Source organism: Boleophthalmus pectinirostris, unplaced genomic scaffold, assembly GCF_026225935.1.
Source record: "Boleophthalmus pectinirostris isolate CB_2022bp ecotype Guang Dong unplaced genomic scaffold, ASM2622593v1 HiC_scaffold_3, whole genome shotgun sequence".
Classification (NCBI taxonomy): Eukaryota; Metazoa; Chordata; class Actinopteri; order Gobiiformes; family Gobiidae; genus Boleophthalmus; species Boleophthalmus pectinirostris.
In genome coordinates, this window is record NW_026571299.1 from 28,704,910 (window position 1) to 28,729,731 (window position 24,822).

Below are 24,822 nucleotides of genomic sequence, written 5' to 3' on the forward strand. Positions count from 1 at the left end.
AAATAAGTGTTGAACTCTTTGAAAAATTAACTCACTACCTAAACGAAAATGATTCATAGATTTTAAGGCTGTCAAAATATTATTCTCAGATACACAATGATGCTAAAACAAGTTGAACAAGTATTGATACTGACAAAAATCACATAACCAGGACAGTTCTTTGAAATTGATATTTTATTTATTAATTTTTTTATTGATATCATCATAATAAAATTGCAAACTCAGTTTTGATAACACTTTAAACATCTTCGATGTCCCCTATGCATTATGTAAGTTTAATGAATTATTAACTCTATTACATAATGTTTTTTTGTCTCCTCTAACTTATATTTATGTGTTTTCTTGATTTATTCCAGGCCTTGCGGGTTATGGGTAAAATCATGCGTGAGTGTTGGTATTCGAACGGTGCGGCTCGACTCACTGCTCTGCGCATCAAAAAGACCCTGTCCCAGCTCAGCATCCAGGAAGACATCAAGGTCTAAAACCGAGGTACCCAATATGTCCGCCAAGCACCGTGAATGCACTGGAATGACTAAAGCAATGGACTCTTTTATAAGGAACTGACAAAGATTGCACAAAGTCAAAGGAGGACATGAGAGACTGTGGCACATACAGAACCAGTCAGAGTTTGGACACAACTCCCTATTTGTTTTACATAGGAAAATGATTCAGATTTCAAAGGGTGTGTTCATACTTCTCCTTTTAGTTAAGTCTTGATTTGAGACCAGTTTGAATCCTAGATAGATTGGTCTTGGTCCCGTTCCAGTTCTGATTTAGTCCTGATTTAGTCCTAATTTAGTCCTGATTTAGTCCTGATTTAGTCCTGGTCTAGTCCAATTTTAGATCCAGGTATAATAGTTTAGTAAAAACTTTTATGTGGTAATGCAAGTGTGAACTCACCCATAGTCAATGTATTAGGTTCTCTAAATGGCCAAGGACAACTTTCAGAGGAGAGTTTTGCTGTTACAGTAAAGCTAACAACAGCTAGCATGCAAACACACACTTCCTGATTGTTAAATAATTAAACACACACACACACACTATAATTAGATGCAATCAAAACACAGCAGACATATATCGATGTCAAGAGCTGCTTATACAATATATCTGTACTGGAGCAAGACATGAAAAGCAAAATTGGTTAGAGGTCTTTTTTTCTAGTAATATTTATTCTGTTTATTTATTTATTTTTTTTACAAATGGATTTTTACAATTTGGTGTTATCTTAACTACTATACATTAAGAAGTGCAGTACCTAATACCTGATTAATGACTAGCAAATTACAATTTAATTATCAAATAATACGTGGTTTAAAGTGCTATCAAAATGCCTTTTAAAATATGCATTCTTACTATGAGCGGGGTTACCTCTCCACAGATCTGACGTGTAACATGGCCTGATGTCGTTGCCTTTTTTAAACAGCAAATTTCACCATAGTTTTCAGACCTGCTCAATTGTAAACTCTAGGGATTTTAGATTATTGTAATGCCACGTGAACACAACTTGTACCAAATAGGATCTGAGCCACAACCGGAAAACTACTAATCGGAAGAAAAGTGTCCAAACTTTTGACTGGTGCTAAAAACTGTAAAATATTTTAATTATTATTTAAACCACTCCTGCCACTTTTGATGGTTTCCGATGAACCCTACCTCGCTTACCCAGCCAAACAAGCACCTTTTTGTCCTCAGCTACTCCTGCCCAAAACCTGAACCGAATCTTCTGTTTTTACACTACTGAAAATATACCTTTTTGTACTTGTATGCAATCAATAGCAGGATATGTGATTAACCTAATAATCGGGTATTTCATGAAGTTAGGCCAAGTCAAGTTCAAATTGTATTTAAATCTGGAGTATCTTTATTTATCCTAACTTAAACCAGGCTCAGTTAGTCATACTAAACTGTAAATGCATACAAATTTGAAGACAAGCTTAGATCAATGCTTAGTGTATTTTAAGATGCCAGTTATTTCTATATTTCTGGTGTTTTAAAAGCGCAATATAATGAATGAATTATGAATAATGAATGGTTGAATTGCTTAATTTTTTTTTTTTTTTAAATCACAATTTCAGTGGGTGGATTTCTAGAAGATATAAGAAAATGTATGGATGGCATATATCTGAAATTATCCCTATGACTCTGGTAATTCATTAGAAAGAAGGGTGTGAACTGAACTGTAAAAATAACTGATTTTTAGCTTATTTTTGACTACGTGTAGCTGGAGTTTGATATTTCACAATTCTTTAATAATTTGTATTTTAAGCGTTCTCTGAGCCTACTTCCTGAAATACCCTTATATAGTCTTCAGTCACTGTATTGTTCCTACACAGAGTTTTGTCTTTGTAATGGTAGTTTTTGGTAGTTAGTTTTGTTGGGATGTTTTTAACTTATTTTGATATTTAAACGGTTTGATCTTGTTGTGGATATATAAATATTATGGGTGTAGTGTAGTTCTTTACTTTGTGCCATGCGTTTACCACAGAGGGGCTACGAAGACATCCTAAAAAGGCAATGAACCACTATGTTATGAAATATTAAAATGATCACATTCAACTGTGGAAAGCATTGGAGACAGAGGAGGAAATATAGACTATATAAAGGAGATTTTAGATTACTATAATCTTGCCACTAAAACAACCTCTTGCCATTCCGTACGATTCTTCCTAAAACGTTTGACTAAAATTAATGTCAATTCAAAGTCCATCTGTTTCTGACCGCTTTAGAGCCCAAACTAATGTCTGCGCTCTTTGTGAAACTGATGTTCTGTCTGATCTACTCTCATTTTAAGTGAGAACAAGCTCTACACAGAGGAAAATCAGATTTCAAATTCCACCTGAATTATTTGGGGTAAATATAAGAACAGGTATAGCTGGTGTTTCTGGGGATGGTCTGAGAGACAGCAGATGGGACTTTTTGTTGGGTCTTGACAATTCCCATGTGAAAGCTGAAGCAAACTGGTCCAGATTCATTCAGGTTCATTTGACTGAAGGTAAATGGGTTACAGATTTCTGTTAATGTTTTATATGTCCATAAGATTGATAGTTCCCTTTATCAGAAGGTGGACAAACAGAAATTAATTAAGAAAAAGTACACGCATGGTCCCTCGGAATGGTAATGGGTTTTTCTATATCTTTCTTGTCAAATGAACTGAATTTAATATACTTTCTTGTATACAGTTTCGTTATAAGGTTTTATTCCTGATTTAATGGAAGTTGGATTCATAAAAGTCTTTCTTTAGGAGTTAAATAATTTGGGCAGTAGTTCTGGAAGTGAAATTCTCATTCATTTTCCCTAGACACTTCCCAAAATAATAAAAGCTTTAAGTATTTGATGGAGGCTGTAGGGTAATTACCATAACTATACAACACGTATAACTTTAACTTAAACCTCACAAAAAGTTAAAATATGCACTTTTGATTTCAAATTACTACATTATCGTCATTGGTAACAAAGGTTGTTAACCTTCGCTGTGCCTTTTTAAACTTTTTAAATTAGAATCGTTTAGGTCTATGGGTAAAATGAATGAGAAGTAAACATTCAACCATTGACACTCGGGCTGAAAATTTGGATAGTGCGCCCCCACTGATTAACACGTTACTGCATCTTTAGTTCATTTGACAAAACTTAACTTATTTACCCAAATTAATCCACCAAACATAGAATTAGTACCACTGCCCCATAAGCTGTAACAAACCTCAGGACCTTCTTTCATCTTCAATAAAGCATGAATCCAACAGAAAAAACTATGGTATGCATCTCACCTAAGATTGTAATAGTGTAGTAATTGATTTGAATAGCGAGAGGTGAAGGGTGTGAGAAGTTGGACATTGCTCCAACCATTAAGATAATGAGGTACCAACAACTTCAGACTGATTTTATATGTCTCAGTAGAAAATGGCTGGGGCATGTGACACTGCAATAATTAGCAGCAACTCCCTGCGACATAAAATAAAAAGAAGATATCCTTTTAAAAACTCAATTTGGCAATACAATAATTTTTTAATAGATGTACAAAAAAATTGAAAATTGAAACATAAATATTAATATACCATAATAGGCACTCATAATTTCCTCTATCACTGGCTTACTTAACGTGCACACAAAATCTGATTATTATTAGATTTCTGGACTTTTAAGATTAGTTCAGTTAAATGTGAACCACAATATCTGATGTGAGAAATCATAGGGACCATGATTAGACAGTATTTATTTGATTTTGCAGTTTATTTTAATAGTCTTATAACTCCAGAAATCTGATAATTATCACATTTTGAGTATGTATGTAACTCCCGCCACTGTGTAATCATATGGAGGAATTACTCTCAGAATTGACATTTTATTTTATATTGTCCTAATGTTTTCAATGTATTAGTTAAAAAAAAAAAAAAAAAAACTCAATGATTTTTAGTCTAACTTTTCTTGAGAATTTTATGTGCTGACATTTAAACAATTATTTTTTACATATTTTTGATTTGTTTAAATAGAGGAATAGAGCATTTTACACACTCCTTTACTTATCTGTTAACATATTCCTGTTGTAAATTAATACTACTTAATATCTCATCTAAAATATATAATACACTGTACCTCCACTATATCAAATGTGCTGCATGTGTGTCTCCTTTTAAATTTTCAGGAAATTTGAGCACTTTAAAAGTTACTCTAGGTTATATTTTTGTTTCCACTTTTATTTTGAAAAACATGTATGCATTGTGCACTACTACCGCTGACCTCACAGCACCAAACCAAATATTCTTCCCACAAAACACATCTACTTTAAAAAAAAAAAAAACAAAAAACTATCAACTACTTAAAACTACTGAAATGTAGACATTTAGTAACTGGAAATGATCAGTAGGTATTTTTAACCACTGGAAAAACAAAACTGCAACTCTTTACAAAGTTAATGTCACTGTAATATCACTGGTAATTTATTTAGCACTACTAAATGTAATAATGGATTTTGAATGGGTTTATGTCACTGTGTAAAAAGGGTGTCGGGTCACGAGAATGTATTGAATCTGCAGGTTTTTGAGACTGTCAAACTCTAAACATGTAAAGGTGAATTCAGGTCTTCATGTAAATCTATAATAAAATATTGTTGTTTTCCTAAATGTTGTCTATGTATTTTAATTATGCACATTCAAGCTATTTTAGTCATCTGTTGGTCTGTTTTTAGGACCCATAACATGTACAGAGGAGCAGATTTTTGCAAAACATACTAGAATAATTGTGTATACACGCTATTAAGTTAATTTTCAAGGTCTATGAATAGCTATTCGAAAAAGCATTACGAAAAGCCTGATTTTCTGCTCAGAAACATTTTAAGAAATACTGCTCAAATGACCCACTTCTTTGATTATTAATTCTAAAATCAATTATTTATAGTTGTACCATTATGACTGGTATGACCGGTAAGATATTAGGAACCATATCAGCCCTGGAGCAAAATTACAAAAAAACATGGCTGCAAATCTGCTCCCACGGCCACTTCAACCACCGCTAATCACTCACCAGAAGAAAGGAGAATGAGGTGTCTTGCCCAAGGACACATTGACAGAAATTAAAACAGATCCCTCGTCAGCAGTACAAATACATTTACATTTTCAAATCTTTTCAGAACCTTTTATTGCTCATTGCTTGAATTACAATGTCATTAGTACAAAACATTCACATGGTTTCACGCTGGATTACAATTTTTAAAACAAACTAAAAACAAAACACATTTCTCAGAACAAAAGACTTACAAATGTTGGTAGGAATAAAATTTTAAAGTAAACGTCATGCTCACACTGAATATTTCCTTTAACAAAATTACTAACAATGTGGTTGTGTCTTTGGTGAAAACTAAGTTATAAATTAAATTGTACAATACTGTAACAAGGGAAAAAACTAAACAAACAAAACAAAAATATAGGTTTAAGTGTATGGAGATGATCAGTGCTGGTAGAAATGAGGTTATAATTAACAAAAATTGTAAGAACTAAGATTGTACTTTTTTGTTGATTTTTGAGGTGGTTTAAATTTTCATAAAACAGGTCCCATGGGATGAGAAGAGTGACTGGACTGATCTTAAAGGGCCCATATTACGCCATTTTCTGATATAATGTTTCCTCATCAAAACATACCTGGAATTGTGTTTTGCTTCATTTACACGTTTAACACACAAACCCTGCATATTTAGTTAAGAGTTCTTTTCTCAACCAGAAAATACTGTGTTCCACCTTGTGATGTCATGTAGTGATACAGAAAATGCTCAACTGTGTTTTTAAACTCCATACACCGTCATTAGAATCATTTGGATAATTTTAGCCTTGGAATTGTCTATCTCTACTGGTAAATGGTAAATGGTCACATTTTTATATAATGCTTTTCCACCTTCGAGGCATTCAAAGCGCTTTACATCAAGAAACCACCCGCACATTCACACACAAGTTACACGGACACTAGGAAGAGGTGAGTTAAGTATCTTGCCCAAGGACAGCATTTATCGGTGGGAGCTGGAATCGCGCTGCCAACTTGTGGATCAGTGGATACTCAACCAACAATGTTTATGTTAAAAGCTTCCTAAAAGGAAAAATCCCACTTCATGACATCACAAAATGTAATGAGCTTTGGAAAACATGTGAATGAAACAAAACAACTCCTACAACTCCAACTCAATTTTCTGTAACATAGGACCTTTAAACTACTAACTTTCTCCTCAATGTAACGTGCAAAGTTTCTAACAATACAAATATTTCAGAGACAAAAAAAAAAAAAAAGAATTTTAAATGCAAATATTGTACAAAATACGGTACGGTGAAACATTTCAGTCATTTATTTGTACATATAATGTTATTACTATAAAAATCCAATGTTAGTAAGAATTTGATATTGCATTATTCCCAATGTTTCACAGTTTGTACTGAATCTATCCATCTAATATTGTGTCGATGTAATTTCCATTGTGGATTAATAAAGTTTATCTAAGTCTGTTGCTTGTTTTAAGAGAGAAAATGTGCTGATGTAACCCTCAAAGCCAGTATTTGAGTCACTTGTATAATATTTTCTATTCATCATTATAAAACCCTAAAAAGAGTATAGTCCTTGTACCCATCTGTTATTAAGAATTATGAATAGGTTGCATTCACATTAGATTTGAATGTCATTTTCAGATGGAAGGCAAGGTCCTATATAAATAACTATGGGAGATTTAAGGTTTTTTTTTTAAAGAAATGTCCAAACGTATGGTCGACATATGTTGAACCTTATCATTATTTGTAAGAGAATGGCTCCACAAACTTGCCAGCTGACAACAATCACGTCTTTAGAGTTGAATAATGGCACCACTTTCTGAGGTTACTGTGAAAAAATAATCTCACCTAAAGTTTATTTATGATAACAGAGAAGAAGATGAACTTTGTACCAGTTTTTGTTTCATGAGGATAGGCCCAGTAATTACAGAGATATAGAACATAAACCAGGTCAACAAATCTGCAATCAGACCGTTAAACAGCAAAAAAAATCTGTGACCCCTTTATCAGATATGGTATTGATCACATATTTTAGGCATACACAAATGAAGGGGAAAAAAAACGTTTGAATGGCTACATATAGTTCACACCCCTGAAATCGTAACTCTAAAATACAATCCACAGTCTGTTAAATTATTGTATTTTTTTTTTTACTATATTAAAATGTATAAAAACCCTATTAACATCTTGTCAGTTCCCTTTCCGTCCTTAAGAAAAGAGTAGTAGTGTCTTCGTTCAGCCTCATGCATTTTCTGTGAATAAAAAAAAAAAAAACAAAAAAAAAAAAACACTTAATGTTAGCATAATCCCTATTGAATTGTACTGATACTTTGCAGTTGATGTCATCAACATTTCCTGGAGGTGTGAAGCTAACTAAAAGCACTACATCTCTCTCTCGTTAAAACATAAAAAAATTGATTATCATATAAGATATTTGTTCACTTTGATATGCTTTTTAATTAATTGGTGATTAATCCTTCGATTAGCCAAGAAGGTCCTAGCAATACTATTGTCTGTGAATTGATTTTAGCTTTATAATTTGAGTTAGTGGATCCATTCATTCAGAGTTGCAAACAGGTACACACAATACACTGTTTGGTAATATTTTGTGAATGTTTTTGTCAATGAAAACAATATAATAACAAATATATTTATCTCACCTTGATCTTTGTTTGTGAGCACTAGCGCCTGGAGGATGTCTGACAGAGACACGATCCCCTTCACCACCTCCTGTTCATCCACCACCACCAACCTGTGCACCTGTCAGAGGGGGTAATACTGTTATCACAGATACTGAAATATCGATATATCTTAATACTAAATGTGGTGACTGTGACCTTATTGTGTCATGCATTACATCAAATCGCATCGTGAGAGACCGTGTGATTCCAAACCCTAATTACAAATAATATTCTAGGTTATGATTTCAAAGTATCACAATTCAGTACAGTAGTAGAAGTAGTAGACTATCTCCAATAGGAGGGGTGAGGAAAAATAGACGGCATCTGTTTGTGACAGAAAAGCACTTTACAAAATCTGATTATCTGATTTCTAGAGCTTTAAGATGATTTAAATGGCATGTAAACCACAATATCTGATGTGAGTTCAGAGGGACCATGATCAGAAAGAAACCAGTTGATTTGACTATTCTCATGTCATAATAGTCTTATAACAAAAAAAAATCTGCTAATATCAAATTGAGTATGCATGTAAAGGCAGCAATTGAATCACCATACAGATGATCATCACATATTGTATTATCATATCAAATTACCCTTTAATAGAGTTGAAAAGGTAAAGAGGAGGACTCAAGTAAGAGTACAGCTACTTCAAAACAATATTACCCAAGTTTAAGTACAAAGCTGTGGTGCAAGAAAATTACTCAAGAAAGAATTAAATGTTTAGGGAAACTACAACTCATGTAAGAGTAACTGTCTGGCTGTAAATGTATTTCACAGGGTAGACCACAAAAAAAGGAAAACCTAAATCATATCTGCAAAAGAACAAGGCAAAAAAACACAAAAGTTCAAAGCTTGTGTCACTTGTATAGATGTACTCAGTGGGAAAAGCAACACTTTTAAGTAAGAGAACTGTATAAAATATATTACTTGTGACAAATTTTATGTCTGAGAGACTACCAGTGTTTTTATATACACTAAAAACAGAAATATAAAATACATGTTTACAATATGATGTAAATGATGGTACATCTCACCTCTGCCTCCACTAGTCTGTTAATGATGGCCTCCAGAGTCTCATGTCTGTTACATGTCAGAACTCCCTCGAAATACTGTGACCGGTGCTGCAGTGCTTTGGTCACTGTGATGTCCAGGTTATTATACGTCTTCTCTGCAGCCAGATTCTGCACACAGAGAACACAGAATTTTCATACATTATTAAAGTGCATATGGCAGGGTTTTTGTGTGTAATATTATTATTTTGTTTAGATATACAATGCCCTCAGTAAATATTTATCGTAGAAGTGGCTATTTATCATAATAGTGGGTATTGCCTAAATTAAACGAGCTTTGATCCTTGTTTACACTTAGGTCCATAATTGCAACTAGTTTATACAGTACGATATGAAGTATTGAAATCATAAATGAAACATTACACTGACTGGACACACTTTTTGTTAGTCTCAGTTACAGGATCTTTATGTTGCTGTCATGTTATCACTTATCATCTAAAAATATTGAACTGAAGTGAATTATGGTTGATTGTGACTTACTATAACATCAAACTTTGAGTAAATATCCACCACTCGACCTGCAAATTGAAGACAACACAAGATCATCAGTTGAATATTGCAATACAAATTCCAACATATCCTTTATAATCCTCGTACCTTTCTCATCGACAACAGGGAGAGCTGAGACTCGCTGCTCCACAAAGATCCCGAGTGCCGTGTACAGTGGGGTGTCCGAACGCACCACTGCAATTTTATGAAATGTCCCAATGTTTAACTCCTCTAAGGTTTTTCCTAAAAATGATGGCTTGGGCATCTCTGCTATCTACACAAAAACACAAGAGAACAGATGGTTTAGAAATAATGGATAGACAATATAATCAGTGTTGAATTCAAATGAAAGATGTACATTTTCTGGTGGGGGGTTCATCACATGCCTGTCTCCATGGGGATGTTTTTGTTTTGTCTATATTTCTCCAGAGTATGGCATTAACCAGTTTATTACCTAAGAAACAAGTTGATAATGTCACCAGGTCAAGTTACAGATCAAATCTGTAAGGAGGCTACCCCGCTCCCATTAGAAATGCATGTTTATCGAGGGGATTTTTGAGCATTGGAAACACGTGCAATTCAATAAATCTAAGTTGAAAAGCAATAACATCTCCATGGAAACAAACAGGTAGCATACCCTCCACCAAAAAAGTGCCATGAAGCTCCTTTAACTGTAATACACTTACAAAAAGTTTGAGGAACTTAAGGATCCTTTTGTGTGTGAGAATATAAAGTGTGTTTCCGGTCAGTGGGTCGATCACAGGTAATCTGTGGATCTTATTCTTCAGCAGAGATGAGACTGCGTCATACAAACTGAAAAAGACATGTCAAATACATTATTATGTGCTATGTGTAATAAAATATTTACAGAAATAAAGAATCTTATAGTTTCAAAGTTCAGTTCTTTATTTGATTTCCTCTATAAAAGGCATACGTTTTAACAACACATAAAACATACCTTTCATTTGGAGATATGCTAACCAACGGCTTGAAAGAGTCTTGGAGATACACCTCTGTAAATAAATAAAGATGAAGAATTTAATGATTTGTGCAATAATAATAATAATAATAAAAAAGACAGGCAGTCCCTACCTCTCCATGTTTCAATTTTATGTTCTTCCAATTCATAAATTTGAACCTAAAAACACAAAAAAGTATATATAAAATTTCTATATTCTACAAGATTGACTTATGTTAACTTTTAGTCATATTACAATGTTGTTTCATCCTCAAAACCATACATGGAATTGTGTTTTCTTTCATTTATACATGTTTGAGTAATCCTGCCTTATTATTGTGTCTACATCTCCAAACCTCAAAATGCTGGTACTTTTGAAGTTAACAGCTACCTTCTATCTTTTGTCCAGTAGATATTGGCAGTTCCAGGACCAAAATTATCCAAAGGATTCTAGTGAAAGTGTATGGAATTTCAAACACAGTGGAACACTTCCTGTACTAACACATGACATCACAAGGTGTGTCATCGCAGTGTTTTAGGTTTGAGAGATGAACTCAGCCTAAATATGCAGGGTTTCTGTTTTAAACATGTGAGAATGAAACAAAGCACAATTCCATCTATGTTTGTGATGAGGAAACAACATTATAACACAGATCAGATAGCATAATATAGGCCCTTTAAGTTTAGATACTACCATCTTATATAATTATAATATTCTTCCCTAATTTTCCCTCCTGTAGCCTGCTCTCACCAATGGAGACTTGTAGTATCGATGGAGTATGTTGATAAAGTCTGTGATCGTAAGCATACCTGGTGATAGAGACATAGTCAGGTCAGTGAGGCAGTAAAGTAATAATTCCCATTATATAAACTCATATAAACGGTAATAAAAAGTCACTCACCAACAAAGCACTGTTTCTTGCTGTCCCAAAGAGGCGCCGCTCTGACTCCATTTGAAACCAGTGCAAAGAAAGCTTTTTTGACCTGGAAAGAAAAATGTTGAACTGTCAGTTACAGTAAACAGCTTTCAACCATACCAGCATAGTGTAGATTAATGATGTACAATTTTATTCTGTGTTCCTAGCATTGAATAAAGTTGAGACATTGAGTTTTCAATGGCTGCAAAAGACAATATGAGACTATAAAATGGCTAAAACCTACAATTTGATGTTGCATTGGTCTGCTACATCTCTTTGAATTACTTGTTTAAGATGATTTTTCTTTTCTTGAAGACACATAGAGAGCTGTATACAGGGCTGGGCAATATGAAAAAAAAACATGATTTAAATATATAATAATTGTCATTTAAGTCACATTTCTTCCTTCCAAAGTTTAAACTCTGCTCCAAACCAAATACATTTATTTCACTGAGAATTGGCTGTAGTCATTTTGATTCAAAAAACCTTAAATGATTATTATTAAATGCATCTCCCTAATATATTGTTACCCTGGTTTTGGACAATTTAAATGTTAGCTTGACTTAGACCAATTCCTTTTTTATTAATTAAATGGTCACTTTCTAACCCAGTTTCTGACACTGATAGATTAAACATTCTTAAAATTGCACATCCTCATATGACAGCAGTACACTTTCCAGGACATATTTGGACCTTATAATCCTACTTGAGTTTATATAATGTGCTAAACTTGAAGAACAATTTCTTTTATGTGTTGTCTTGTTTTGTCTTCTTACCTGAAGTGAAGTATCAAAAACAACTAGCTTGGAGCTGGTGGGTACGAGGTCATAACAATGGTGTGACTTCATAAATCTAGTGTAGACGTTGTGTTCTGGGTCTGAAACACAAACACAAAAGAAGAATGATTTAAACGTCCAGAGATATTTGAGCAAGGTTCAACCACAGGTCTCACCTTCAATGACTGGGTCCTTTTTACCCTCCAGATCTTCATAAGTAGGTGGTATCTGAAATATGCCATAGTAGAAATAGTTGGAAGCATTTACTTTTAGACCATAAGTTAGTCCATAGAAAATACATTAGTGAACGGTTATTTGCTTAATTTATACTTTCCTTTATTGTACATCAAATAATATTTTTTTCAAGCTTTACTTTTTATCTGTACCTGATTAATTTTAATCTTGAAATCCCTACAAAAGAAACACCTTTGTCAGTGACATAGACATTGGAAACTGAAATAGTTATTCAGTACTTTATACAAATATCTAACTTCATCCATTCTTTGGACGACTACTTTTCATTCTACTTAAAAGTGCACCACCTGCTAGACTCCATGTATGTTATTGTTCTTCCTGGAATATTCTACAGTATGACATTTAATTAATTAATTATCAGGCCACATCACCAGACCAAGTTACAGGTCAGATCTGTGGAGAAGCAGGCCCACTCACAATAAGAATGCATGTCTTTGTGACAGTTTTGATAAACAAAAACACCTGTTAATGAATAAATACATGATATCTTTGTGTAATGCCATACTGTGGAACATCCCAGGCAAAGCAAGGACACCATTATGAGGCAAGCAGAAAAATTACAATTACACAGTGTACCTTCATTAGTCACTGCCATTATGACTAACTACAATTTCAACATCTCTACCTTTGTGTATAACTAGTTAGTAATAGGTTTGTACAACACAGCATGTTTTGGCCATTGCTAAGTTAATGTATAGTGTGTTCTTACTTCATGCCATGGTCTGTTTGACATTATGTGTGCCTGCCTGGCCAAATATTATTAGACTCACAATTTATAAGACTGTATTGTTTTCAGCTCATATTACATTGCTTATTTTAACCCACAGGTGGTGATAGTAACCTTTACTTGGCCATGTCTTGTAAACATATTAGTCACAGGTTTTAAGTGTGGAGGATAAAGTTGAAACAAAGTTAGCTTTAGCTTGTACCAGTGTTGACATTAAGTCGAGGTGACAAGGTAATGTAAGGTTAGAGACTTCTGCCAAGAAGAAAAGCCATCTGTGAGTACATCTTACACAAGTGTCTCGACCTGATGCTAAAAAGCGCCTCTAATACAGTAAAACTGCATGTCAAGTTTTCTTTAGTTTAGCTCAAAAACTCATATGTACTGAAAAAGAAAGCAGAATGTTTGCTTGTTAGCCGCTTAATGCTAGCATGCTAAATGTATCATTAACCATAAACGATGTGTGGGTTAAGGAACGATTAGAGGTTGAATTGCCATCTAGTTAATAGCTAAAGTATGCATCTATAAGCTCGTTTTACTTACACACTCCGTAGCCATGTTTTGTCTTCTGAATGAGATGCTTTCTCATGAAAAGGACGCAGAGTTCACTGGTTTCTACGAAAAGCTGCGACTCCGGTGAGCCTGCCACTACCGTAATGCACATATGTCTACCGCACCGAGGTGACTGAAAGCTCAAATAAAAAGCAAAAATAATGTATTATACACAAAGGATTTGCTCTTCGATCTAATTTAAGTTATTATGTTGCTATATCACTTGTTTTCAGTGAAATTCAGGAAGTTTTATATATTGGTCTGTTTACGAGCCATCCAATCAAAAGTGCCTGCGCCTTTTTTCCATGTTTCTGCTGAAATAGAAAGTTTAATTCAAACATAAAAAATAATAGGCTTTTGATTTTGAAATTTAAAAATAGCAAATGATTAGATTAGACTTAATATGATTTTACTCTATGGAAACTGGCTCATTTGACTAATTATTATTAGTTACAAAGACTAGAATTTGCTGTCTTTACTTTTTCCTTCTTTCTTATTTTTGCTTAACACTTTAGCTTCCAAATTATTGTTCTATTACAATATATTGACTATACTGTACAGAATAGAACTCTAAAATGTAGACGTTGACAGCAGATATCTGCATAAGTAGGGACAAAAATATGACAAACACATAAAATGAGTAACAATTTTATTTATATACAAAACTGTTTACAGCAAGATTTCTGCATAAACATTGACCGACACAGGATTTAATGTTTGTGATAAAAGCACAAACATGTCTACCTATCCTATGAGACCAAATGTCATGAACAGAAGAGGAAAGGAAAAAAAAATAAAAATACTTTGAGGGCACCTTAAATTGTGAAGGAACTAATTATAAGGACCTGTAAGGCACAAGACACAACCCACCAGCCTCTGTTTCAACCACCAGTAATCATTCACCAATCAAATATTAAATCAGCAAAGCAAAAAAAATTTACCCTTTAGAGGTACAACAGAATTCAAATCCAGTCGTCTCTTATAGCTAACCAAGAAAAAAACAATTGATTTCCATACTTTTAACAGCCAAATGTCGAATCCACAAAATACAAATCTACAGATTAAATTGGTTTGGTTTATGTGAACGAATTTTTGGATAAAATTAACTGTGGTATATTGGCACTCCACAGTCGTCAATGTGGTGGTCAAAATCTCACTGGCCACAATAATAGGTATACCTGTTACAATGCTCTTGTGTAAACAATTGAACAAATCACATAACAGTTGAAAATGGAGAAGAAATGAGTGACAATAATGTAGCAAGATTAACTGCAACTAAAAGTACTAAAAGTGTAATTCCAACATTGTCCAGTGCAGAAAACTAAACTTTGTTCAGCACAGCAGTAAATATGTCCTGGGTATGTTTAAAATCTGCACTGTGAACTGAATCTTGAAAATAATTCTGAATCTTAAAGACACACCTGAAAATTGCAATTAACACTGCAATTAAAACTGCAGCTGAAATTGTGTTTTTCCAAAACCCTTCTCTTGTGATGGTTGTCTGGCTCTACAGATTCTAAAATACTATCAACCATCAAACGCACATCTTTACATTTTACAAGTCATATGAACAGGTGTACATAAAACAGTGGCTAGTGAATATCACTGTAATAAGAAAATAGCACACCATTACCACACATCAAGGTAGCACCATCTACAACACCATATTTTCCTCATAGCCATTTGCTATAAAGGAATATTTAATTCTATACCTTTAAGGCTGTCTACCAACTAAGAACATTTTACATTTAATAAACAATAATTATGGGAATAGGACTTTTTATGTTTGTCAAAATACAGCATCAAAAATGTGCTGGTAATATCAGTGACATTTTATAAACACATTTATGCAATGTGACTCCATATCACTGTCAAAATTCAGATTCATTTGCTTTGTTTTAATATGTATGGCATGTGGACAAATGCTTGGCTGGTAATCAAAATTCCTAACCTAACATTTTCTAAACCCGTTTGGTTTGTTTCACTACAAAACAATTATTTACTTAATTGTGACAATTTAAAGGATTTCTTAGAACGGAGAGGATGTAGCATAGTTTTCTGCAGCATTTGGGGGTCTGTGAGGTCAGATATTGCAGTGACGTTGTGTCTCTTGTCTCCAACAGAAATGAACCTGAGGATTTGGGCATTTACATGACGATGCACTTCTTCTCCTCTGGGGGCGCGTTTCCATCCGCCTTCTCCATCTCTAAAATAATCCGTTTGAAAACCTCCACTGCAGTCTGCATCAATGACAACAGCAAAGGAGTGAGTAGAGTGTGGGTAGTATTGAAATTATTAAAAAGATGGTATGTGGATTTCTGGTCTTACTGAATTAAGAAAAACAAAAAAGAAAAAAAAAAAGTTTACCTCATTTTCCTTGGCCGATGATTCCATAAAAGCAGCTCCCCATGAATCAGCAAGTTTCTTTCCCTCCTCAGGTTTGATTACTCTAAGATCCAACAAATGAACACACTTAAATAATTTACTTCTACAGGATAAATACTGATAGAACGGAAGAGGAAAAGTGGAGGAGAATTTTGAGTTGAATGACCACTTACCTTTCCATGTGTAGGTCTTTTTTGTTCCCAACAAGGACGGTTGGAACTCTAAAATATGATGAGTTAATGTAAGAATATGCATAACACTGAAATAATCTTCAAGTGTGTGGCAACTTACTGAATTTTTCCAACCATGTCTAGCAGCTTGTCATGTAGTGACTGAACAACCTCAAAACTGGAGAAAAATATAGAATTTAAACAAGAACAGTACATGGTTTTATGGAAAAAAAAAAAGCAAAAATCCTCTTTTACACATAGTATTTACTGAAAAATGTTGAATTAGATACAGAGAAATAAACCTATTATAAGATTTTTACCTTTTCATTGAAGTCACAGAATAAACAAGGACATAGCCATGAATGTCCATTGAGTGAGACTGTGGGAAAATTGAGTATTCATCCTGCATATTGACAGAAGTACAAAAATTATTTAAAAAAACATCTCTAGCAATCTCAGAACAAAACAATATTTAACTCACTTGTCCAGCCGTGTCAACCAGTTGAAGATTAAAGTCTTGACCATGTACATTGACGAGTTTATTAAAGGCTGAAGGAAAGAAAGGTCGATTAAGTTTGAACTCCAAAACAACCAAATAATAAACATTAGAAGCTTACTGTTTTCAATAGTTGGATCATATGAGTCAACAAACTGTCCTTCCACAAACTGTATTGTCAGAGAGGATTTTCCTAATAAAGCAATCAAACAAACATGTGATTATCGCTTGTCACATCGTATAACATAGTTTTGATGGGTTTAGGATGTGTTGTTAGCGAACGTTGAGGGGAAATGGGTTGTGAAAAGCGTCTTGTTTACACTTTGCGTGTAGCGCCACATGTTACAGGCCATATTGTTTGGAAATACTACGAGAGCACTCGGCGAGTTACTTTAGACAAAACACGGCAAACAGCATGAGCATGGCCAAATAAGCCAATTAAACGGATATATTGTACAGATATATGAGAGAAGTGAAGTAGGATAGCGTTTAACTATCAATCGGATTCAATCAAGAGGAAAACAAAGACATATCGTTAGCATGCTAACTCTTAGCTCTCCTGTTAGCTGTGCACCCCCGTTACTCACCTACAGACCTGTATCCTATCACAGCGATTTTTCTATACTTGGGCTGAGGCATTGCGATGAAAAAACAACGAAGGAGTTTGATAATAAAAAGTAATGCGGAACGTAGCTCTACAATCTGTAACTTTTATCGCCACATTCGTGTTGAGTCACGTGACAACAACAAACTTTTCGGAGCGCTGGGCCTCGAGTGAAACTTCTGAGTTTAACCTCTACAAGTACACCTTGTACTTCACCCCGAAATCCACATCTGCCTGTATTTACTATATATGTCTATATCAATCAATAGTTTGGAAAGATATATTGATGATGTTCTGCAAAAAGTCGATAACAAAAAGCGTGTACTCCGCGCTTACGAATCGCAAGTCAAAGTGACGGAAACGGTCATTGTGCAAGCAACAGCACACCGTCGTAAAAAGAAAAGAAAAAAAAAAAAAACATGCCACACGTCAGACGATATCCCCGTTGAAGCTGATGGCATGTACAGTCTGCACTTAAAACTAAAACAATATAAATATCATCAATTATCTTGAAAACCTGAAAAGAAAAAAATCTACACAAAAACACAACAGACAAGCTGTTATAGTGCTTTGAACAAAGCACTGGAATAATATCTGATGAAACATATATACTGTACGTATAAAGATAGACAGATTTCTCTCTTGAAAATGCTGTTTAAAATGCAGAAACAACATCACCGCTGTGAATTCAGATATTGAGATATTTTGAAAAGATTTAGTGTGACCTTCAAATAGAAAATATATTGTTATATTTGTGTATGTTACAATATTTAGAATGCATAGAATAAGTGTTAGACTTGTGGTTTTATTTTACCACAATAATACTATATAATATTCCTGATAACTTGTGTCCATAAAATAACATTTTATTTTCTACCGGAAATGCTTTGAAGTAATCGGGAAACTAGCGGAAACTCCTGGGAAATGTTGTCGTCAAAAACTGACAGATGAAATTTTGGAAAAGTCTCTTCTAAAAAGGCGGCCGAGGCTAAACGAAGATAATACACCCATGTGAACATCTCATCTCTTTAAATAAAAGGTAAATGTGCCGATGTCACTGGTGACCAGTGAACGAAAGACCATTTATCGTGAGACAAACCCACATTCTACTGTTAGCAATTAGCCAGTTAGCATTCGGGTGGCTGCCATAGCAACCGTGGCCGTGGCTGTGGTCTGTTATGCTAGCGTTTAACAAGATGTCGATTTAAATATCGTTGTTGTTTTTGTCTTTCTACATCTTATAATCCCGTTTTATTGTAATGGTCGTTTTGATGAACCGGAATATAGCAAAAATGTAACTTTATTTAGTGTGTTGTTTATGTTTCAAGAAGCTAAACTGAGAAATTAGTTGACTTGTTTAGTGCTAACTTGGCTAGCAAAATGTTTTCTCTTTAAACGCAGTAGGCCAGTGTTAGCTGCCAAGGCCAAACTTAGTTTGGCAACATCAGCTTCTTGTGTATTTCAGTGGCAGTGACATTACCACCCCTGTATTCTACAGATTGTTTTAATCTGGTATAAATGTCAGGATTTTAATTTGTGACACAATCATAATGTCTGCCTGATGTTTGAATGGTTGCTAATTTGGATATTATCCTCAAACTTTTATCACTATCTACATGACTGATTTTTATAACATGAGTATATTCTATCACCAAATTTTAAGTAATAAGATTAGATTGCATTTGGGTGCATTTGACAGTCAAGTCTGATTGATTAATTGATTTGATTGATTCATATTGTTTCCTTATAGTAATCTACCTAGTATGGACACTGATGGCTGCAATGGACAATCTTTTACATCAGGTTGGTTGACTTAAATAAATGAAAATGAATCATGTCTGAAATGTGTCTAAATTCTTACTTTCACCAGGTGGAGATTCTTCAATTGAAAGAGATTTTTCTGAGGCCCTTGGAGGTCCAACTGTAAGCACACCCAACAGCAAAGAAACATCTCCTTCTCGCTCCCACAGTGTTAAATGTAATTTGCTATCATTATCTTACATTACTTTGTTTACCTGACCTACTGTTAAGAGGTTACATTTATGCTCACATTTGCTCTGACTTTTTAGCAAACTCAATTAAGGTGGAATTGTACAGTGATGAAGAGCAGGGCCGCTTTACAGAGGATGAGAGAGGAGAGAGAATCGAGGAGGGGATCGTAGAACCAGGTGCTGAAGCTATTGGAATTTACAGAGAACTCCCCAACACTGATACTGTACCGTCCGAAGCCATTCGCCTGCCCAACGGAAAACTCAAGTGTGATATTTGTGGCATGATTTGTATCGGGCCTAATGTCCTTATGGTGCATAAACGCAGTCATACGGGTCAGTAATTAATTATTAATCTCTAAGGCGTAAGATATTATCTCTATTAGGGACTGTGCCTAAATGTAACCATTGATTTTCTTGTATTACAGGTGAGCGGCCTTTCCAGTGTAATCAATGCGGGGCCTCGTTTACCCAAAAGGGCAATCTTCTGCGTCATATCAAGCTTCACTCTGGTGAAAAGCCTTTTAAATGTCCTTTCTGCAGTTACGCCTGTCGGAGACGCGATGCACTCACTGGACACTTAAGAACTCATGCAGGTTGGAAAACATAAACATATATTAATAGGGGCTGTCTAATGTGGCTAAAAAGCCACAGTTTTGTTTGTAACCTGATTCATGATAAGAAAAGAGAACCTTTATTTGTCCCACAGTGTGGAAATTTCAGTGTTGCAATACAAAGTGCAAAAACAGCAGGAGAATAGAAATATGCAATAAAAAATAAAGACAAAAGATTTGTTCATTAGTACCTTTTTATATTTCAAGTTCACACCAATTTTATTGTCTTCTGAGAGGTCACACTTAACTGCAATTGTCTAAATATTATTTCTTCAGCCTGGCAGATCCATTTATAAGGTCACATAATAATTTGATTTAACATTGCCATATAACCTTTACCTCTCCTATGAAAAAGTAGTACACATATAACGACTGCATTTATCCGCTGTATTTACACTTCTTCCAGTGTCATCCCCTTCTGTTGGGAAGCCATACAAATGCAGTTATTGTGGACGTAGTTACAAACAGCAGAGTGCACTGGAGGAGCATCATGAACGCTGCCACAGCTACTTACAGAGTGTGGACCCACAGCAGCAAACCAAGGCTCTGAACCAAGGTGTGATTCAATGCGAAGGTCAACACTGGATATTATGAGTATTCAACATAAGGTTGCTAATACTAAAATTATCTCTATGTTCTTTTGATACAGGTGAGGATGTTAAGGAGTTGGAGATTATTCCAGACTCTTTGTTGCAACCGTCCTCAGAGAAAATGGCTTTCATTGATCGTCTCGCCAACAGCATCACCAAGCGCAAAAGATCCACACCACAAAAGTTCTTAGGTGAGAATTTTTATTTAAATGTATTATTTATTAAATTAATTGAAGCAGAAGGTGTATTAAACTGATGTGGCCTAATGACTTATTTAGAAACACTGCTCAAGCCATTTTATTATAACTTTTAGGACGTTTACTGTATTGCCAAAGTAGTATTTGTTGTGTAAAATGTAAATTCTATATTTCTGATTTATTTTGAATCTATATCTACATAAATTCCTATTACAATCAAATTTTACAAATCAGACTGGCTTATTATGAAGTCAGTCACACACTAGAAATCCATATATATATTAGGGGTGTCAAATTATCGCGTTAATTGCGATTAATTAATTACAATCATATTTAGCGCGTTATGTTTTTTAATCGCGTTAATCTCATTTTTAATCTCTAACTTTACTGTTACTGTACGCGAGTTGCCTTATTATAAAATCTGTTTTTATGTGTTGTTGGGACAATAACACATCGCTCCTGCAAACAATTGTGATTTTCTTTCTCGTTCTCGCCGCATCTGCGATAAACCTGCACACGTCTGATCTCTGAAAACATCACGACACAAACACAGAACAGACTCACCTTCACCTTCAACACTGTCACAGAAAGAACACTCATATTCCACTGAGTCGTGTCCTTCAGTCCCACAGAAGCTGAACCGCACACAAGAGCTTTTTTTTTTTTTTCTCGCTTAGTTTATGCAAATTAGCCATGCGGTTTTTAAATTTCGTTTCTGTGAGACTTGCGCAAATTAGCATTAAACACATTATAATTTCAAACGAGCTGATGTGGCTCTAGAGTGTTCATGGTTTATATGTTATAGTAATAATGTAATAATGAATTTAAATGAAAATACCTCAAATTGAAGGCTTTTCTCAGCAATTTTTAGGTGAGATTAAAAAGAGATTAATTAGATTAATTAATTACAGATCATAATTAATTAATCTCTCAATTTTTTTTATTGCCTGACAGCACTAATATAAATATTAATTTCCATGTTCCATACTGAACATTTTAGTAAGGGAAGGAAATGTATATATCTAAAATTATGATAACTTCATTGTTTTTACAGGACAGAAGCAGATTCGCCTCAACTTCACAGACACACCTTATGAGCTCAGCGCTGGTTTCAGCAAAGAAGGTGAGATACACACTGTGGACCTTGAAGCCCCACACTTCACAGGTGTGAAAGGAGAGTATAAAGGAGGCACAGGACGGCCGTTCTATTTACCCACCAATCAACAACTCACTGAGGTCAGACCGATCCACAGCACTGCTCCTTTAGCTCTGGGACCCAGACTAGACTGCACCGGGCTGGGAACTGTTATTGAAACGGGTCGTGAGGCGGGAGAGGGTCACGAGGATCTACCTGCCGCTCGAAGCCACGCCCCATCGCCTAGCAACGGTTGCCTGGACTCCACAGATACCGAAAGCATGCCGGACGAACCATGCAACAGCACTGCCCCGACGGCACAGAACCACAACCTCCATCATCTCGTCCATTTTAATCACAACCAAGTGTCGAATCCTGTCAAGCTTATCCGCACCAAAGAGGAAGATAAAGAAGATATTGGACATATTGCTCAAGCCTCTACCCATGTCCCGACTTCTAGCTCGCCCACAACTCCCTCCTCCACTTCCAGGGAAACTTTCCGGGTTGTGGATGGCGAAGGAAGAGCCATAAAGTCTTTCCGTTGTGACCATTGCCGTCTGCTCTTCCTAGATCACGTTATGTTCACCATCCACATGGGTTGCCACGGTTTCAGGCAGCCTTTCGAATGCAACATTTGCGGGCACCGGAGTCAAGACCGATACGAGTTTTCTTCTCACATCGTCCGAGGGGAACACATTGTCGACAGTTGAAGTGGAGAAAGATTTTATGTGACTATTATAGAATTAAAATGGAGCCGAAACCTGCCTAAGTTTGGTTTGCACAGATAAAAGTGAATGGCATGCACTATTTATTGTTATGCACTGGCCAGTTTGTTAGGTACACATGTTTTAATGCTTTCAAATGAAGTAACTTAACACTAGAAAGGCATTGAATTGAATATTGTCTCTTTTTGGTCCCTCCTCTATAATCAGTAGATATGGGTAGTGGTTATGGGTTGAAATTTGTTATGCAGTTTCTATGCAGACCAGTTAATGTCATGTCAGAAGTAGTTATATAGTGTATATTATTGAACTAAAAATACTGAGTCATCCCTACTTATTTTACAGACTACTAGATATCAGGATGTAAAGGTATTCCCAAATTGTACCTAATAATTTGGCCAGTGTGTCCGGGTACCCTTAGCCTAAAAAACTTTTATATTTAATGCTTGAATGAACTTATAATTTATAGTTATAGCACTTTAAATCATTGCGGTAGTTAGATGAAGAGTTATTGCACTTCTTCTTGCTCTTTCCTCAATGTGCCTTGCTCAAAAACTACAAACCTTGTACCTGATTAACTAGTTTTAACCTACCTTTGACTGTTCCATAATCCATAACTCTTTGCACTTTACTAAACCATAAAATCATGAATTCCCATTTCCCTGTAACAGAATCTTTAGAAGTCTTAATGCCTTGTTCTGAAAGCACCTTTTCCTCAATTCTGTGAAGTATTTAACACATTTTTGTGCACAAATATTGAAAAGCTTTATTTAATGAACTGTAGTGCAGACCAAACTTAAAGGCGGTAGTGTTGGTGAAGCGATCCACTGAAAATGCACTTTTAACCAACTGAATTTCTAAATGTTGCTTTATTGTGATTCATTTGAAGTACAGATTTTAAGGCCTTTATGTGTGAGAATGCTGTGTTTTAGCAAAAATATTGTTGTTTACTATAAATGCTTTTGTTGCACTGATAACCTGCCAGAAAATTAATATGAAATTATTAAAATGTTTTGTAGAATATCTGATTTGCAATTCTCTCTTAAATAAGTTTAAAACTTGTACATGTTTTCTTAGTTTGAATTTCACTGCCACCCACCTGGATCTTTTTAATTGTGATTTTCTCTAGAAGTACACTAAAATTCAGTAGCAATCACTACTACACTTATTTCCCTACAATTAAGATATTTAAGTAACCTAATTTGTATTTTTCCACTATATTAAAATTATTACATGGTTATGGTATGGTGCCAACTTGCAAAGTGACTTTTGAGTGGTATGGTAATTAAAACATTATCCAGAGGCTTTAAATACATTGATTTCAAATTGGCACTAATCATTCAACATTTTAAATGACTGTAAAACTACTACTGCAAAATCACTTACTGTACAACCTGCTAAAACTGGTTTGTTGCCCCAAGCCAGTTTATAGATCTCAGATATATTGAAAACAACTAACATTTGGAAATTATTTGCATATTTGGTTTAACATAAATCTTAAATTATACTAAACCATAACTCAAGGGTTGTAATCTTATTTGCTCTGACTCTGAATCCAGACTCTGGCTCCCACCTATAGACCTATCTGTACCTTAAAATAGCTACTCCGATACAAACAATCCCTGCAATTTTTACTAGAGTTTTCATCACAGTCTCAATTTTGCCTTTCTCTATAAACATGAAATAGTCCATTTGCACATATCCAACTTCCTTTAGTTACAATTTGAGTAATTTTATTCTGAGCCAAAGGGTAGCCACTGAATTTCAAGTGGCATAAAATTTAAGTTTTCTTTAAGTGTAAATGCTACTGCAGCGCAAATGTATTTTGAAAACGTTATGGCTGTTGTAAATAATTGCCAGATTAATTTTGCTATTTGAGAATAAATGTAATTTAACATTTACTTGTGTGAAATTTATTTATCCGTATTTGACTTTCCAGCAGTCTGTTATACTTTGAGGACTTTCACAATTCAGAAGAGG

The 24,822-nt window shown here is 34.8% G+C and overlaps 3 protein-coding genes and 1 pseudogene across 9 annotated transcripts; 2 read left to right on the forward strand and 2 right to left on the reverse strand.

Moving 5' to 3' along the window:
• Positions 1-5,117, forward strand: part of LOC110168376 (activin receptor type-1B-like) — a 16,876-nt pseudogene extending 11,759 nt beyond the window's left edge.
• A 497-nt stretch (positions 5,118-5,614) lies between these two features.
• On the reverse strand, positions 5,615-14,070 carry LOC110168389 (5'-AMP-activated protein kinase subunit gamma-1). Of its 3 annotated transcripts, XM_055160907.1 has the most exons (14): positions 13,933-14,028; positions 12,797-12,821; positions 12,587-12,638; positions 12,411-12,511; positions 11,620-11,701; positions 11,469-11,527; positions 10,852-10,897; positions 10,718-10,772; positions 10,446-10,572; positions 9,868-10,033; positions 9,751-9,788; positions 9,235-9,381; positions 8,180-8,279; positions 5,615-7,771 (listed from the first exon to the last, which is right to left on the reverse strand). In XM_055160907.1, the coding sequence occupies exons 4-14, from the start codon at positions 12,480-12,482 to the stop codon at positions 7,761-7,763; spliced, it is 903 nt and encodes a 300-aa protein (XP_055016882.1). In that variant the 5' UTR covers positions 12,483-12,511; positions 12,587-12,638; positions 12,797-12,821; positions 13,933-14,028; the 3' UTR covers positions 5,615-7,760. The 3 variants fall into 3 exon arrangements, with proteins under 3 accessions (XP_055016882.1, XP_020789486.1, XP_055016883.1); XM_020933827.2 differs by lacking the exon at positions 12,797-12,821 and having other exon boundaries at positions 13,933-14,070; XM_055160908.1 differs by lacking the exons at positions 12,587-12,638; positions 12,797-12,821; positions 13,933-14,028 and adding an exon at positions 11,879-11,973 and having other exon boundaries at positions 12,411-12,509.
• Positions 14,071-14,573: 503 nt separating this feature from the next.
• On the reverse strand, positions 14,574-17,958 carry rhebl1 (Ras homolog, mTORC1 binding like 1). The gene is made up of 8 exons (XM_020933829.2): positions 17,580-17,958; positions 17,114-17,185; positions 16,978-17,045; positions 16,817-16,899; positions 16,618-16,674; positions 16,500-16,547; positions 16,309-16,390; positions 14,574-16,181 (listed from the first exon to the last, which is right to left on the reverse strand). The coding sequence occupies exons 1-8, from the start codon at positions 17,629-17,631 to the stop codon at positions 16,089-16,091; spliced, it is 555 nt and encodes a 184-aa protein (XP_020789488.1). The 5' UTR covers positions 17,632-17,958; the 3' UTR covers positions 14,574-16,088.
• LOC110168372 (zinc finger protein Eos) lies at positions 16,065-24,743 on the forward strand. 5 transcript variants are annotated; one of them, XM_020933809.2, is made up of 9 exons: positions 16,065-16,206; positions 18,490-18,635; positions 19,347-19,399; positions 19,467-19,574; positions 19,666-19,920; positions 20,013-20,180; positions 20,605-20,754; positions 20,848-20,979; positions 22,040-24,743. In XM_020933809.2, the coding sequence occupies exons 3-9, from the start codon at positions 19,360-19,362 to the stop codon at positions 22,828-22,830; spliced, it is 1,644 nt and encodes a 547-aa protein (XP_020789468.1). In that variant the 5' UTR covers positions 16,065-16,206; positions 18,490-18,635; positions 19,347-19,359; the 3' UTR covers positions 22,831-24,743. The 5 variants fall into 5 exon arrangements, with proteins under 5 accessions (XP_020789468.1, XP_055016461.1, XP_055016462.1 ...); XM_055160487.1 differs by lacking the exon at positions 16,065-16,206 and adding an exon at positions 18,123-18,209; XM_055160488.1 differs by lacking the exons at positions 16,065-16,206; positions 18,490-18,635 and adding an exon at positions 18,663-18,890 and having other exon boundaries at positions 22,040-22,108; positions 22,691-24,743.
• Positions 24,744-24,822: the final 79 nt, after the last annotated feature.

Coding starts and splice junctions, on each gene's coding strand:
- LOC110168372 (XM_055160485.1), top strand. CDS start 18,856: ATGGTCGTTTTGATGAACCGGAATATAGCAAAAAT. Junction 19,921..20,012: donor GCATAAACGCAGTCATACGG/GTCAGTAATTAA, acceptor CTTGTATTACAG/GTGAGCGGCCTTTCCAGTGT. Junction 20,980..22,039: donor CACACCACAAAAGTTCTTAG/GTGAGAATTTTT, acceptor TTGTTTTTACAG/GACAGAAGCAGATTCGCCTC.
- LOC110168389 (XM_020933827.2), bottom strand. Junction 10,573..10,717: donor AGCATATCTCCAAATGAAAG/GTATGTTTTATG, acceptor TGTCTTTTTCAG/TTTGTATGACGCAGTCTCAT. Junction 10,034..10,445: donor TTAAGTTCCTCAAACTTTTT/GTAAGTGTATTA, acceptor GTTTTTGTGTAG/ATAGCAGAGATGCCCAAGCC.
- rhebl1 (XM_020933829.2), bottom strand. CDS start 17,631: ATGCCTCAGCCCAAGTATAGAAAAATCGCTGTGATAGGATACAGGTCT. Junction 17,046..17,113: donor TGATCCAACTATTGAAAACA/GTAAGCTTCTAA, acceptor TCTTTCCTTCAG/CCTTTAATAAACTCGTCAAT. Junction 16,182..16,308: donor CATCGGCCAAGGAAAATGAG/GTAAACTTTTTT, acceptor TCATTGATGCAG/ACTGCAGTGGAGGTTTTCAA.